General features: G+C 48.6%; 1 protein-coding gene across 1 annotated transcript in view; it reads left to right on the top strand.

Annotated features, from left to right (window-relative positions):
- The window catches only part of KIF2C (kinesin family member 2C), a 54,433-nt gene extending 43,705 nt beyond the window's left edge, over positions 1-10,728 (top strand). Inside the window, exons 18-22 of the mRNA XM_082266476.1 lie at positions 2,322-2,389; positions 3,059-3,170; positions 5,553-5,666; positions 6,829-6,952; positions 10,430-10,728. Coding sequence (XP_082122602.1) covers positions 2,322-2,389; positions 3,059-3,170; positions 5,553-5,666; positions 6,829-6,952; positions 10,430-10,515 — 504 coding nt within the window. The 3' untranslated portion in view covers positions 10,516-10,728. The remainder of the gene's footprint in view (positions 1-2,321; positions 2,390-3,058; positions 3,171-5,552; positions 5,667-6,828; positions 6,953-10,429) is intronic.
- The last annotated feature ends 5,670 nt before the right edge of the window (positions 10,729-16,398 follow it).

Genomic DNA, 16,398 nt, shown 5'->3' on the forward strand with positions numbered 1-16,398 from the left:
CGGAGTCACATACTTCATCTTTTTTTTTTGAAAATTCTTTTTATTTTAAAGAAAACGTAAAATAACTGAGCCGTTGGGCATACCCTGGCTCAGAACAATACAAGGTACAACAAAACAAAATCTTAAGTAAACTGAACAAGGCTGCAACCATAAGCCACATAAGGTCGTGCTTCACCAGTGAAGGACATTGCAAGATGGGGAAAAGTCCGATCTGTGGGGCACCTCAGGTAGACCAGGAGGGCGGTACGGGCCCGCTCTTCCCCCACCCAGAAGGATAAGCGAGTCAACCTACATCGGGGCCGTGAAGTTACAGCGTCTGGGCTCTCACCATCATTGGTAGTTTCCTTCGCCTCTAACCATATATTCCAGACCTTATTACATTTCTGAGGGCAGCCTCTGTTAGTATAGGTCGCCTTGTGTAGAGGAATAACCGAGTTCACCAGAGTCTTCCACAGGGAAAGGGTGGGCGCATCAGGCCTCCGCCATCTGAGAACCACCAGTTTCCTTGCGTAGAACAAGAGGCCCAGTAGAGTGCGTGATGCCCGGAGTCACATACTTAAGCCTTCCATCTCTCGGGCCCTTCCCTCAGTGCTATCCTTGGATTTCACTACAGCCCATGCAGGATTATGGGCCAAATTGCAACCTTGATTGCAGACTGACCAGAGGGGTCATAATTGTGCTACAACACCTCCCCCCCCCCCCCCCCGCCACACCTTCCCCCCCCCCCCCCCCGTCACACCTTCTCCTCCTCTCCCCCCCTGCCACACCTTCTCCTCCTCTCCCCCCCTGCCACACCTTCTCCTCCTCCCCCCCCCCCTGCCACACCTTCTCCTCCTCCCCCCCCCCTGCCACACCTTCTCCTCTCCCCCCCCCCCCCCCCCTGCCACACCTTCTCCTCCTCTCCCCCCCCCCCCCCCCTGCCACACCTTCTCCTCCTCTTCCCCCCCCCCGCCACACCTTCTCCTCCTCTTCCCCCCCCCCCCCTGCCACACCTTCTCCTCCTCCTCTCCTCCTCTCCCCCTGCCACACCTTCTCCTCCTCCTCCTCCCCCTGCCACACCTTCTCCTCCTCCCCCCCCCCCCCCCCCCCCTGCCACACCTTCTCCTCCTCCCCCCCCCCCCCCCCCTGCCACACCTTCCCCTGCAGAATCTTTAGTTGTCCTTTTCTCCAGTGTTAGCAGGTTCTAAATCGGGGGCCTTCAAACTATGGCCCTCCAGTTCAGGAACTACAATTCCCATCATGGCATGTCATGTCTGTGAATGTCAGTTTTACAATGCCTCATGGGATGTGTAGTTCTGCAACAGCTGGAGGGCTGTAGGTTTGCGGATCTCTGATCTAAATCTTCAGCTGTGGAGACTTGAGGGACCGCGAGTCCCTACACGATGCTACAAGATGTCTGTTGCTGTTACTCCCAGAGTTGGTGCTTGTTCACACCAGGTCTGTTATCTGCATTGTTCTGCACATCGCCACAAATGTATGACTAGAACCAGTACACTAGAAATGTACGACTAGAACCAGTACACCACAAATGTTCGACTAGAACCAGTACACCACAAATGTGCGACTGGAACCAGTACACCACAAATGTACGACTGGAGCCAGTACACCAGAAATGTACGACTGGAACCAGTACCCAAGTACCCTTTGCTGGTTTACACCATGCATGTATTGTGCAGAAAAAAAACACTTTCACAGTCATGGTGCAAACTAGACTCTTGTTGCAGCAGTTAACTTTTATTTTAAAACTGATCATCCTGCAGCTTCTACATGTGCTGTCCCCAGACACCCCCCCCCCCCCCCCCCCCGGTCCGTGTCTTCCAACTGGTGTGCCCTCACATCTCCATACAGTCCTTCGAGGAGCAGGGGGGGGTCATCACCCCAGTACCTGTGGGGGGGAATGGTCCTCCCACCCAGAGGAGATCCAGGAACTGCCTCTTGAAGGTGGCAGAATAACTCTCCGCTTTCCTGGTGTCCCTCACTGGGCTGTAAGAAAAGTAGATTTTATGGTAAGTACAAAAATCCCATCTGATATTAACGGTCAGGACAAGGGGTAGGCAGGAGGGGCAGTTGCCCTGGATGCAGTAAAGCAAAAGGGCAGTAAATGGACACGGGGTGGTACTTATTCTTTAACCTGTATAGTGGGGGAAGGGGTGCAGTTCTGGATCCTTGCCCCTAGGCGCTGGACAACCCTGTCCCAGTACTGCTCCTAAAAATTGGGTTTGTAAGAGGCAATTATGAATTTTGTTCTGTAATTGTTATATTTCTTTGTGTATATATAATCTGCAGCGGAGAATAATCGTTCAATGTTTGTGTCGTTACAGATCGCTATGCTGTCCCCGGGATTCAACTCCTGTGAGTACACACTCAACACGCTGAGATACGCAGACAGGTGGGTTCCTGGGGTGGTATCACTTTTCCCCAGTAATATTGCCCTTTCCTCTATCCGGTATTGATTGGTGGTGCCCTTTCCCCTGTCTGGTTGTGTTCGGTGATGGTGCCCTTTCCTCTGTCTGGTATGGATGGGTGATGGTGCCCTTTCCTCTGTCTGGTATGGAAGGGTGATGGTGCCCTTTCCTCTGTCTGGTATGGATTGGTGGTGGTGCCCTTTCCTCTTTCTGGTATGGATTGGTGGTGGTGCCCTTTCCTCTGTCTGGTATGGATTGGTGGTGGTGCCCTTTCATCTGTCTGGATGGGTGATGGTGGTGCCCTTTCCTGTCTGGTATGGATTGGTGATGGTGCCCTTTCCTCTGTCTCTCTGGTCTGGATGGGTGATGGTGCTCTTTCTTCTCTGGTATTGAGTGGCGATGGTGGTGCCCTTTCCTCTGTCAGGGGGGGGGGGTGGTGCCCTTTCCTCTGTCGGGGGGGGTGGTGCCCTTTCCTCTGTCGGGGGGGGGGGGGGTGGTGCCCTTTCCTCTGTCGGGGGGTGGTGGTGCCCTTTCCTCTGTCTGTCGGGGGGTGGTGCCCTTTCCTCTGTCTGGTGGTGCCCTTTCCTCTGTCTGGTGGTGCCCTTTCCTCTGTCTGGTATTGATCGGTAATATTGCACTTTTCCTTTTGTCAGGGTGAAGGAACTGAATCCTCACAACACAGAACCCACAGATAATCCGCAAATGGAGACGGAGTATAGTGACGGCTCTCAGTCCTCCATTGGAGGATTGGATTTCCAGGATGATGTAAGTGATGACCGATCTTGTATTCTGGAATTCAGCTCGTACTGTAGTCGTGTACAGCTTTCCTTTACAAAGATTATGGATAGTGTTAAACCCTTTGACTAATTGCGAGCAGGCAGATCTTCATTGCAGAAGGCATGCAGCTTCTCCTCTGTAATAACACTTGCCTGTCTTCCATTGAATGCACACCGATGCAATAATATCCCTGTCTGCGCTGCAACCAAACTACCCAAAAAAAAATGCGCGAGCGGCTTGGCATGCATTCTCTGCACTCCGCCTGTGCTGGAATGACACTCCTGTGTGCTTGCATGGGATTACATCGTTCCATAACTGGCCAATTAGCAGGCTGATCATCACCCAAATAACTTGGGATAAGATGACCGTGGCCATTAATGGATTTAACTATCACTTCACTGGAATGAAGGATGTGAGTTTCTTTCTTTAATGTCTTCAGAGCTGGTTTAGCCTTTAAATTCTCTATAGCTTCAGTGAGCTGATTGATGGATGTCCCACGTGGTTCAGGCAGCTGGCTCCTGTAGAAATCTTCACTGCAGGGCTGCCCCCTCTACTTCTATCTCTGTGGGGGTTGATGGTTTTGTCTATGAAGTTCCAGAGAGGGTTCCGCCCCCTCATCCTCCATTGAGAAATATTATTGCTTTCACTACCTGGAACGCCATCCTGCTACCGGAGACCCAAAGCCATTAACCAGACGTTCAGAGCTGGGAAGAGGATGGGGCATCCCTACAGTGAAGATCTCTACAGGATCCGGCTGCCTGCACCACGTGGAGCCTTCACTATTGGATCACAAAGTATAACATTTTAAACTGTATATGGGATTTAAGACTAATGGCACTTTTCTACTGCGAGTACCGGCCCGGCTCTGTTTGCTTTTCCACTGCGTGGTACGAGTCGGCACCCTTCAGCACTGTATAGGCTCTACTCGGCCTGGTTTGCTTTTGCACTAAAGTAGTAAGTGGGTGGGATTACGATTCTCTGACCAATCAGTGGCTAGTAGTGACAAGGCTGCATGGAAGGATTGTGGGATATGGTATAGGTACGGAACGATTGGAACCCCAACCGAGGTGGTACTGTTTAAGGGAGCCGTATCATGCAGTGGAAAAGCCCTATAACGATCTTAAAGTGGAGCTCCAGCTCCCCCCACCCCAAAAAAAATAAGTCGGCAGCTACAAATACTGTAGCTGCTGTTACTATTATGGCACCTACCTGTCCAGGGATCCTGCAGTGTCCTCACCCAAGCCGGTTCTTGAATCTGCTGTCAGGTGCTGGTGCCACCATCTTGGATAAGGGAAACCGGCAGTGAAGCCCTGCGCCTTCACAGCCGGTTTTCTACTGCACATGCGTGAACCGCGCTTTCTCAGTGGGCCAGTTTTTGCGAGGACCGAACTTCCAGGTGAGTCTGCTGCTGTGAACTCGGCAGGGAGTGGGGAGCGGGTACATGTCAAAACCAAGTACCGGCTCTCCCACCACCCCACAAGGTGCCAAATGTGGCACCGGAGGGGGGAGAGAAGGCAGACTAGCAAAGCTTCGCCTTTTGGGTGGAGCTCTGCTTTAAAGTGATACTGAAGGTTCATGTTTTTCTTTTTTTGACCTTTTTGATCAGTGTCCCCAATAGCATGCGGCTTGCTATGGGGTCACTGGTGTGTGCTTGCAGCTGAGCCCATTCTAAGTCATAGACACAGAGCCGTGGCTCAATCCTACCCCTGCTCTTTCCATTGGCTCACTGGCTGTGATTGACAGCCTTGAAGGTCAATGGTTCTCGCTGCTCTCAGCCAATGAGAGAGAAACCTGAGACAGCTGAGGCTCCTTTGCACATTGCTGGATCGAGAGGGGGCTCAGGTGAGTTTTGGGGGAGGGGGGGCTGCACACAGGATTTTTACCTTCATGCATAAATGCACTTTCAGCCTTTACAACCACTTTAATGGGGAATGAAGGGGGTCACTGATCCAGCAATACTTGTTGTTTGGGGGGGTGTCAGTATCTACTCCTGTGAACACAAGGGTGCACCCCCCTTCCAAACTCTGAACTCACAGGACAATGCTGAGATGCCGAGATCTTTGAGATGCCGTTCTCATCAGCCTTAAAGACTTTTAAATCCACGAGAAGACTTTGATTCCAAGCAATTGTCCCTGAGCCATAACAAGCATGGAGCAAATCAGTCTAAAAGTCCAAGACGGCCAAGCAGCTAGCATTTTCCAGATGGGGCCAATGTTGGTAGCCCCTGCATATATCGGGGGCCTTTTGATTTGGATCTCAACCTTCATGATTGGTTAATGGGCTCCAGACACACATTTCTCCTGAGCGGTATTGGGGATCCGGTCCTCATCCAGGAGTTGGTGGTTCTGATTTGGTTTTCTGTCCCTTTAGCTGTCTCTGAAGGATGAAGAACTCACCTCTCAAATGAACAGCTTCCAGGAAGCCATGAGCCGGATGGGAGAGTTGGAGGAGAAAGCTGTGGAGGAGCTCCGGGAGTTGGTGCAGGTAAGATCCGAGCTGAAATGGGACACCATGAAGGCAAAATAATTTAAGCCTTTTGCTATAAGTGCCCCTAGTGGATAAACGGTTACACTGCAAGAGTTAAAACCTCTGAGGCTCAACTTATCTTGTTATAAGTATTTGATCCCCTTAGTAGTTGGTGGAGAAACCCTTGTTGGACGTTTCTTGTAGTTGGCCCCCAGGTTTTCACACATCTCAGGAGGGATTTTGGTCCACTCTTCTTTACAGATCTTCTCTAAATCCTTAAGGTTGCTTGGCAACTCAAAGTTTTCAGCTCCCTCCATAAATTTTCTATAGGAATAAGATCTGTAGACTGGCTAGGCCACTCCATGACCTTGATGTGCTGAGCCACTCCTTTGTTGCCTTGGCGGAATGTTTTGGGTCATTGTCATGCTGGAAGACCCATCCATGACCCATCTTCAGTGTTCTGGCTGAGGGAAGAAAGTTCTCATCCAAGATTTTACAATACATGGCCCCCCCCATTGGCCCCTCAATGCAGCAAAGTTGGCCTGTACCTTTAGCAGAGAAACTGCCCCAAAGCATCATGTTTCCACCTCCATGCCTGACTGTAGGGACGGTGTTCTAAAGGTACAGGCCGAAAATTTGCCACATTGAGGGGCCAATGGGCGGGGCCATGTATTGTAAAATCTTGGATGAGAACCTTCTTCCCTCAGCCAGAACAGAACACTGAAGATGGGTCATGGATGGGTCTTCCAGCATGACAATAACCCAAAACATATCGCCAAGGTAACAAAGGAGCAGCTCAAGAAGAAGCACATAAAGGTTATGGCGTGGCCTAGCCAATCTCCAGATCTTATAGAAAATTTTATGCAGGGAGCTGCAATGAGTTTCCAAGCGACAGCCAAGAAACTTTTAAAGTGATTGTAAAGTCTTGTTTAAAAAAAAAAGTTATTCTTGCCTGTTCTGTGCAGTTGGATTTGCACAGAGCAGCGCAGATCCTCTTCTTGGTTTCTTCTTCTGTGACCCTGACCCCACCCTCCTGTTGAGTGCCCCCACAGCAAGCAGCTTCATTCAGAAACAGAGCTGCGACCCTTGCCCCGTGTTGGGTTATGGGGGGGGGGGGGGGGGTATTTTTGGGTACAGCTATGGGATGTGGCTCACTGTGGTTCATGTTCTCTCCTTGCAGAAAGCTCCGGAATGGACCAACCTGCTAGAGGTGACAGAGCAGCCGGACTATGACATGGAGAGCTTTGTGATGCAGGCGGAATATCTCATCCAGGAGACCTCCAAGGCCCTCATCTCAATGGGCGGTAAGTGTGACTGCGGTCTCCCTGATTGGCAAAGTTCATCAATAGTGAGCGTATGGTGTGACCATCACCTTGAAGCTTTCTGTCCTCTCAGCATTCTTCTATCACCAGGACCTGATGACGGACTGTCACCATTTGATAGTGTGGTATACAGATTACTCAGGATCCATAACCATGTGAAGGATTGTCCCCACTTGTCATTACCCCCCCCCCCCCCAAAATCAGACACTAACCGTAGCTGAGACTACCTGGGATCAGGTGTGCAGAGACTCCTAAAGTACATGTAAACCCGATCGCTAAAACCAATCATAAGGTTTAACGTGTCAGATATTGCAGCTTACTGATCATTGGATATAGAAATGCACCGAAAAGGAAATTTTGGTACCGAAAATGCACGATGCACTTGGCTGAAGCTGAAAATAACCGTATGTGTAATATATATATATATTGTACGTGTGTGTATATTTCACAAATGTAAGTACACCCCTCACATTTCTGTAAATATTTTTTCTATCTTTTCATGTGACAACACTGAAGAAATGAGACTTTGCTACAATGTAAAGTAGTGAGTGTACAGCTTGTATAACAGTGTAAATTTACTGTCCCCTGAAAATGACTCAACACACAGCCATTAATGTCTGAACCGCTGGCAACAAAAGTCAGTACACCCCTAAGTGACAATCTCCAAATTGGGCCCAATTAGCCATTTTCCCTCCCCGGTGTCATGTGACTCGTTAGTGTTACAAGGTCTCAGGTGTGAATGGGGGGCAGGTGTGTTACATTTGGTGTTATCGCTCTCACTCTCATACTGGTCACTGGAAGTTCAACATGGCACCTCATGGCAAAGAACTCTTGAGGATCTGAAAAAAAGTTGTTGCTCTACATAAAGATGGCCTAGGCTATAAGAAGATTGCCAAGACCCTGAAACTGAGCTGCAGCACGGTGTATTTATTTACCTAAATGTGAGGGGTGTACTTTTGTGTATGTGTGGGGGTATAGGTGTGTGTTTTGTTCAACTTAAAGCGGAGTTCCACCCTGGGAAAGTTTTTTTTTTTTTTTTTTTTTTTTTTTTTTTTTTTTTTTTTATACCCCCGGGACAGTCAGGATTAGTGCATTCCACAATGGATAGCCTCTGATCTGTCCCGGGTTGCACTTACCGTTTAGAAGAAATACTTACCTTGAAAATGTATTGTCCAGCGCTGCCATCTCAGGTGTGGGCAGCTTGAAGCCAGCGCGATCCTCTTCTGTCTTCGGTCCCACGATGCACTGCGCCGGCCCCGCTGTCACTTCCGATGCCACAGCGTCATCTCTGTGCAGCTTCTGGGCATGCCCAGAAGCTGTTTAGCAGGGAATGTGGCGTCGCACCGGAACTGACGTCGGGGCCGGTGCAGGCGCATTGATTCCTGGGAGCGATGATGTTCAGCTCCCAGGAATCATTGCAAGCCAGGAAGTGACAAATCACCGTAGCCGCCGAGGGCAGGAAGAGGAAGTAAGGTGAGTATATTTTCTTCTAAACAAGGTAAGTTAAAAAAAAAAAAATTGCGATTATCCATTTGTTTTTCAGGTGACCCGGAGCAAGAAGATGGAGGTAAGTATAAATTTAGGGTGGAACTCCGCTTTAATTTCATGAACATGAATTATCGGCACCTTCTTAGCGCAACAAAAGCTCAAGAAAAATGTATCCCTTTAAATTGTATGTATGTCTTCACACTGGTCCATTGTGGTGGTAAAAATCCTGCTTGCTGCATTTTGTCAGTTAAAAGAAAATGCACCTCCCCATTAAAATTGTAGCAAGAACGCATCAATAATGCACCTCTGTTACATTTTCCCTGAACGTCTTTCAGGACAGCACCTGAGATGCCTCCTCTCACTTGCCAACAGGAAACCCCACTTCCACCAAACTTTAAAAGAAGGCTTCCCTCCGCAGCGTATCAGTTTGTTTCCTCTGGGGAGAGTCGGAAGCTCTTAGGTTCGGTTCTGAGACCTGGCTTCCTCTGCTCCACCATACCGGTTTTTCTTTGAGTCGGTTCCTCCCATACCGAGCACACAGCTTATTGGATGGTCTCCCTCTTCCGTGCTCGGGGAGAGCCTGTTCTGCTCATGGACACCGCTCCTAGGTGACGGCAGGGACTGGCGGACATTTATTTTTTTCTTTTCCTGGTCCCGCCCGCCAGTCTAGTTGCGCAGGTGCCCCCGCCATTTTTTCCGTTGCTGAGTGGAGACTCGCTCGTGGAGAAGGCGCGCAGCGTCCCTTCCACCTGAAAAAGCACAGGGGGGGGGGGGGGGGAGCGGATCTGGTGCATAGTTCCGGTCTGGTGCAGCGGCGCTATTGGAGTCAAGAACCGGCATTCCTTAGCCACATGTGGACACTGCAACACCAGTATGGACACACGGTTGTGGCAGCAAGTGGGACAGGCACCAGTAAGGCCCAGGTAAGGGGTGGATTGGTCATCTTGCCCTAATTACTGTGGGGTCTTTTTTTTTTTTTTTTTTTTTTTTTTTTCCCTCATTAGGGCAGGCTAAGAGCTCTGACCTGGTGGTTAAAAATAAATGCCCTTCATGCAAAACACTTACCTGAGGGTTGGATGAAAACGCTGTCAGACATGTATTGACTCCCTGGTTAGAGGGAGCTTCTACTGCATGCAGCGACCTATAACCGCGCCTGTTAACCGCCGGCTCCCACCGGGTAAGCTTGGTTATCTATGACCTTTCTGCGCTGCAATGGCACCTTGCACATGCGCAGTAGGAAATCTGCTGTGAAGTCTTTACTGCTGGTTTCTCATACAATGCCGCCACCCGAAGCTGATTGACGAATCGACTAGTGCTGACATCACAGGATCCCTGGACAGTTAGGTGTCCCATTAAAAGTAAGCAGATACAGAATTCGGAGCTGCTGACTTTTTTTTTTTTCCAGACTGGAGCTCCTTAACAAGCCGCCCTCATAACAATGACGGCAGGCAAAGCTTTATTATTTCAGGACAAAATTAAGCCTAAGTGAGACAGGTTTCACCCCAAAAGGGCTTCATCAGAGTTCTCCAATCAGCCCTTTTGGGAGAAACAGGTTGGAGTGAAGCTGATGTCATTGGAGTGCATCCTTCTACTGTAGTGGTCTTCAAACTTTGGCCTGGGGGCCAGATGCGGCCCTTTGTTGACAGTGGGGAGAGTGCCCCAAGGGCCGGATAAAAGCAAGCAGTGAGGCATGGTTCTGGACACCAGCCAGGGGGCGCTATTCCCTCCCCCCTGACACCTGATGGCCTTAGCCCGGCCCCCCTAAAAGTCTGAAGGACAGTAAATTGGCCCTTTGTTTAGAAAGTTTGGAGACCCCCAATACTGGAATCGTGAATGCCAAGGACCAGGCAGGATAGGCAGGTCATTTATATGGATGCACATGAAACTGATACCTTCTTGTTGATCATGCGTTGTTGGATTTTGTATTGTCCCGGAGACTCGCTTTAATTGGGCTTTTTTTTCTCCTTTCAGAGTGTGTGTCGTCTCTGCGCACGGCCATGACGCTGGAGGAACAGGCCAGCCAGCAGATCTCCAAGAAGAGGCGGCCTCTGAAATGACGGCTCCCCGTGTACAGCGCCCCCTGTACTTTACACACTGCGTTTATTATAAATAGTTTGTCTTTTTTAATGTGTTTTTGTCCCTTTTCAGACTTGTTGTGCTGTAGAGCTAATATCTGTATTAAAGTTTTTATTTTTATCCTGAGAGGACGAGCTGAGGGTTACCAGATTATAGGACCCCCCACTTATTTAATGTCCAGTTGTATTTCTTAAAGGACCGCTCCACCTAGAACTCTATTTCTGGGCTGAATCACCTGCTGGCATCTTTCTCATAGATCCCTATTGGTAATCTGTCATTGCTTCCTGTTAGGCCATAGTTGAGCGGTCACTTTAAGGTCTGTATCCTACACTATGGGGGAATCTATCGGGGGAAGGTGACACCACCCTTCGGGTTCAAAGTGAAGTGAGAATTCCTGGTAATATATTTCAGGTATAATTATGTGCTTTTGTAGAAAGCCAGCATTGGGTTTAACTTGCCAGCAGTTTGGAAATTTGGGGTAAACTTGGCCTTTTTGAATTGGGTGGAGTTGACCTTTTAAGTGGGGTGTCAGGGGCTATTGTGGTGAATATGTACACTGTTGCTGTAACCTCCTTTTTCAAAAAGCCTCAAAATGGAGGAACAGATGAAGGTCTTGTCCATAAAAATTTCAAAGTGGTTGCCCTTTTTGTATTTCTGGCCAACAATGGGAAGATCGGTGAAGATTGTGGTTGGGTGGCTCCTCCTCCTCCCAGGTTAAAGTGCCCGAGGCTCTCAGTATCGGCTCTCCCTCACCTGACCACCAGAGGGAGCACAACAAGCGCTGTGCCACCCCCAGAGACGCCATGCCTGGTGCTCCCATTCTGGAGGCGCTTAATGTACAGTTTTAAAGTTCTTGTTTGATATGTTTCTATAAAGACAGAAAAGTGACTGAAAGCGGTCCGTTTTATTAATATTAAAAAATAAACAGCCTTGATTATTACCGGCCGTGTCCTCCTTACTACATGTGTGCTGCCTTGATTTTTACCGGCCGTGTCCTCCTTACTTCATGTGTGCTGCCTTGATTATTACCGGCCGTGTCCTCCTTTCTTCATGTGTGCTGCCTTGATTATTACCAGCCGTGTCCTCCTTACTACATGTGTGCTGCCTTGATTATTACCGGCCGTGTCCTCCTTACTACATGTGTGCTGCCTTGATTATTACCAGCCGTGTCCTCCTTACTTCATGTGTGCTGCCTTGATTATTACCAGCCGTGTCCTCCTTACTTCATGTGTGCTGCCTTGATTATTACCGGCCGTGTCCTCCTTACTACATGTGTGCTGCCTTGATTATTACCGGCCGTGTCCTCCTTACTACATGTGTGCTGCCTTGATTATTACCGGCCGTGTCCTCCTTACTACATGTGTGCTGCCTTGATTATTACCAGCCGTGTCCTCCTTACTTCATGTGTGCTGCCTTGATTATTACCAGCCGTGTCCTCCTTACTTCATGTGTGCTGCCTTGATTATTACCGGCCGTGTCCTCCTTACTTCATGTGTGCTGCCTTGATTATTACCGGCCGTGTCCTCCTTACTACATGTGTGCTGCCTTGATTATTACCGGCCGTGTCCTCCTTTCTTCATGTGTGCTGCCTTGATTTTTACCGGCCGTGTCCTCCTTACTTCATGTGTGCTGCCTTGATTATTACAGGCAGTGTCCGCCTTACTTCATGTGCTGCTTCTCTATATTGTGTGCATGTTACTTTTCACATAATTCAGATCTAAAGAGACTTGCATCTGTGCCCCCCCCCCCCCCCCCTCATGTTGTCTTTTGTGCCCCCCCCCCCCTCCCCCTCTGTGGTCTTCTGTGCCTCCTCAGCCAGACTACCAATGTGGTAAAGGTTTTGTGGGCATACAGAACCACCATTTCCATCAATGAGGGAACATAGACAAGACGGTGATAGGCTGGGGATTCTGTAATCGCAAATTCAGTACCCTCAGCAGAATTGGCTGAAATGCTCTACCTGTGACACCGTAACCAACTACAAACTTAGAGTAAAGGCCCGCACACACGTAGCGCTTGTCGGCCGTAAATATTCGGCCACCATCCGATCGGCCGATTGTCGGCTTGTTAGTATGATGCTTCTGACAACCGACCGACTTTTCGGCCGAACAGAATCTGGTGTGCATGCTATAAAATTTTTGTTGGCCAACACCAGAACGGCCGATTGTTCCTCAGTCAGTACAGAATTCGGCCGACAAACAGCAGATGAGCAAGACTGGGCATGCTCAGAGAAGAAAAAACACACGGAAAGTTAACCATCACATGACATCACTTCTGCAGTCGGCTGTTGGCTGACAAAATTTGTGTGCAGTCTTTAGCACTTTTCAACCGACGGGACCGCTCCGGACAAAAGACGGCCGATCGTTCGGCCGACAATCGGTGCGTGTGTACGGGGCTTTAGAAGTCAGAAGAGTAGGGCATGTGGAGGACGGGGGGGGGGGGGGGGGGGGCGCAAGTGTCCTCGAGCAAACTTGCCTCGCTACCCTTGTCGTCGAACAAAAGGAGGGGGGGGGGAGTTTGCCCAAGGGCAGGGGTAGCTGGGCAGGGGGTAAGTTTGCCTGAGGGCAAGGGTAGTGTGAGTGGGGCAAGTTTAACTTAGGGAAAAGTGGGCGGGGGGGTGCAAGTCTGACAGGGGTGGGTAGCTTCTCAATAACCGAGCAGATGGCCTAAACTAGGAGGGTGGTTAGTCCCCCCCCCCCCCCCCCCCCCAATGAGTAGCTTCTGTAAACATGGTGTTCCGGGTTATAGAAGCTAATGGTGCACAGGGAGACCTCAATTTTCCAGGATAGTTTACATTGCACCATATTTGTAAAGAATGGTGGATCATTGGGTTCATATATTGTGAATAATAGGGGGGTGGGGGATGTCTCCACTGAGTTTGGGCTCATTTACGCTACTTGCTTCAACTTTAACACATTAAAGCACCTACTGCTTCAACATGCTTTTCTGATGTTTTGGCAGGTCTTGTACCTGCAATACCTCCAAAGCTGAATAAAAGCTTCAACTGCTATAAGCAAGAGTTCTCATAGACTTCTATGGAGGCTTTAAAGCACCAAGAAGGTTACATGGGGGATAATGTTAAAAGCGAACGCAACTCCCTATGTATTTAGTGGTTTGCCTGCAGTTCAGCTTTAAGCAGTGATGCAGCGCACGGTCATCGCTGACAGGACTTCCATCTTTGGCTGAATTCGCACTAAACACGCACATGACTTTTTTTTTTTTTTTTATCCGCAGCAGAATCTGATCGCATAGTGGTTCACACTTGTGCGATCCGATTATGTGCAAACTAGCAGATCGCACTGCGATATGCGATCTTAACTAGGGGTGTCATTAACTTTTAATTGACACCCCCCTGCATTATTGCATATGGCAGTGTGAACTGCCAGGGGAGCGGATGCGATGCGGGATCACACTGCATATTCGCAGCGTTCCCGCATCCCACAAATATGAACCGGGACAAAAGGACATTCGTTTTTTTGTTCACAATGAATGTACATGCAGATTCACTGGATGAATGGCTATGCAATTTTTTTTTAAATTAGACCCCGGAGTGATTTTATTGCATTTATGTTTAGAGATTCCCCTCATTTACTGTCCTGGTGTTAACTTTGTCACCAGAACAGTAAGTGATGAAAAATCTCCCCTTACAAGGGGTCTGTGCGTATCCAACACTTGGAGGTCTATTTTTAAAACATTTGTTGGCTGAATGTCAGAATCATTCATGCAAGCTGGCCAAAATGTCCCTGTATTCTTTCCAATAGATTAATTCCTCTATTGTCAGCACCATCTAGTGGCCAAAATGTAGTAAATTATATTGAACCACTAGATGGTGATTATGATATAGGAATTCATCTGTTTAAAATATGGGGGAAATCAAGCCAGCTGGCACAAAACTCTTAGGAGTTAGTTCCTGACATTTGGCCAACATTGATGTAAACTGACCGAAATGTCCACTGTATTCTTTCTAATATGTTAATTCTTAAATTGTCAGCTCCATCTGGTGGCCAAATTGCAGTATAGCTTTCTAAAATGCCTCCATTAGAAAAATATACCACATTTTGGCCACTAGATGGAGTTGATGATATAGGAATTAAAGTGATATAAAATCTTGTGGGATTAAAAACACCAACCATGTCACCTTTGCCTCCTCTGTTGCAGTGGATTTGCACAGAGCAGCTCGGATCCTCCTCCTCCTCCTCTTGGGTCCTTGGCCCCTGCATCCTCAAATCATCACTGACTGTGGAAATCTCACGCTTGATCTCATGCAATTTGGATTTTGTGCCTCTCCACTCCTCCAGACTCTGGGACCTTCATTTCCAAATGAAATGCAACATTTTCCACAGTCGGTGATAATTTTGGGGAGCCGTGTCATGTGCTGGTGTTGGCCCACTGTTATCAAGTCCAAAGTCAGTGCAGTCCTCTAGCAGGAAATTCTAGAGCTCTTTATGCTTCCAGCAGGACTTGACACCGCCCACACTGCCAAAACTACCAATACCTAGTCACATGATCATGGGATCACTGTGCTTGATTGGCCAGCAAACTGGCCTGACCTAAACCCCATAGAGAATCTGTGGGGGATTGTCAGGAGGAAGATGAGACACCAGACCCAACAATGCCGAGAAGCTGAAGGCCGCTATCAAAGCAACCTGGGCTTCCATAACACCTCAGCAGTGCCACAGGCTGATCGCCTCCATGCCACGCCACATTGATGCAGTAATTCATGCAAAAGGAGCCCCGACCAAGTATTGAGTGCATCCTATACTGTACATGGACAGACTTCTCCTCCTATACTGTACATGGACAGACTTCTCCCCCTATACTGTACATGGACAGACTTCTCCCCGTATACTGTACATGGACAGACTTCTCCTCCTATACTGTACATGGACAGACTTCTCCCCCTATACTGTACATGGACAGACTTCTCCCCCTATACTGTACATGGACAGACTTCTCATCCTATACTGTACATGGACAGACTTCTCCCCCTATACTGTACATGGACAGACTTCTCATCCTATACTGTACATGGACAGACTTCTCCCCCTATACTGTACATGGACAGACTTCTCCTCCTATACTGTACATGGACAGACTTCTCCCCTATACTGTACATGGACAGACTTCTCCCCCTATACTGTACATGGACAGACTTCTCCTCCTATACTGTACATGGACAGACTTCTCCCCCTATACTGTACATGGACAGACTTCTCCTCCTATACTGTACATGGACAGACTTCTATACCGTACATGGACAGACTTCTCCTCCTATACCGTACATGGACAGACTTCTATACTGTACATGGACAGACTTCTCCCCCTATACTGTACATGGACAGACTTCTCATCCTATACTGTACATGGACAGACTTCTCCTCCTATACTGTACATGGACAGACTTCTCCCCCTATACTGTACATGGACAGACTTCTCCTCCTATACTGTACATGGACAGACTTCTATACCGTACATGGACAGACTTCTATACTGTACATGGACAGACTTCTCCCCCTATACTGTACATGGACAGACTTCTCATCCTATACTGTACATGGACAGACTTCTCCCCCTATACTGTACATGGACAGACTTCTCCTCCTATACTGTACATGGACAGACTTCTCCTCCTATACTGTACATGGACAGACTTCTCCTCCTATACTGTACATGGACAGACTTCTATACCGTACATGGACAGACTTCTCCTCCTATACCGTACATGGACAGACTTCTCCCCCTATACTGTACATGGACAGACTTCTCATCCTATACTGTACATGGACAGACTTCTCCCCCTATACTGTACATGGACAGACTTCTCCCCCTATACTGTACATGGACAGACTTCTCCCCCTATACTG

Source organism: Pelophylax lessonae (genome assembly GCF_965119305.1).
Source record: "Pelophylax lessonae genome assembly, chromosome: 8".
Taxonomy (NCBI): Eukaryota; Metazoa; Chordata; class Amphibia; order Anura; family Ranidae; genus Pelophylax; species Pelophylax lessonae.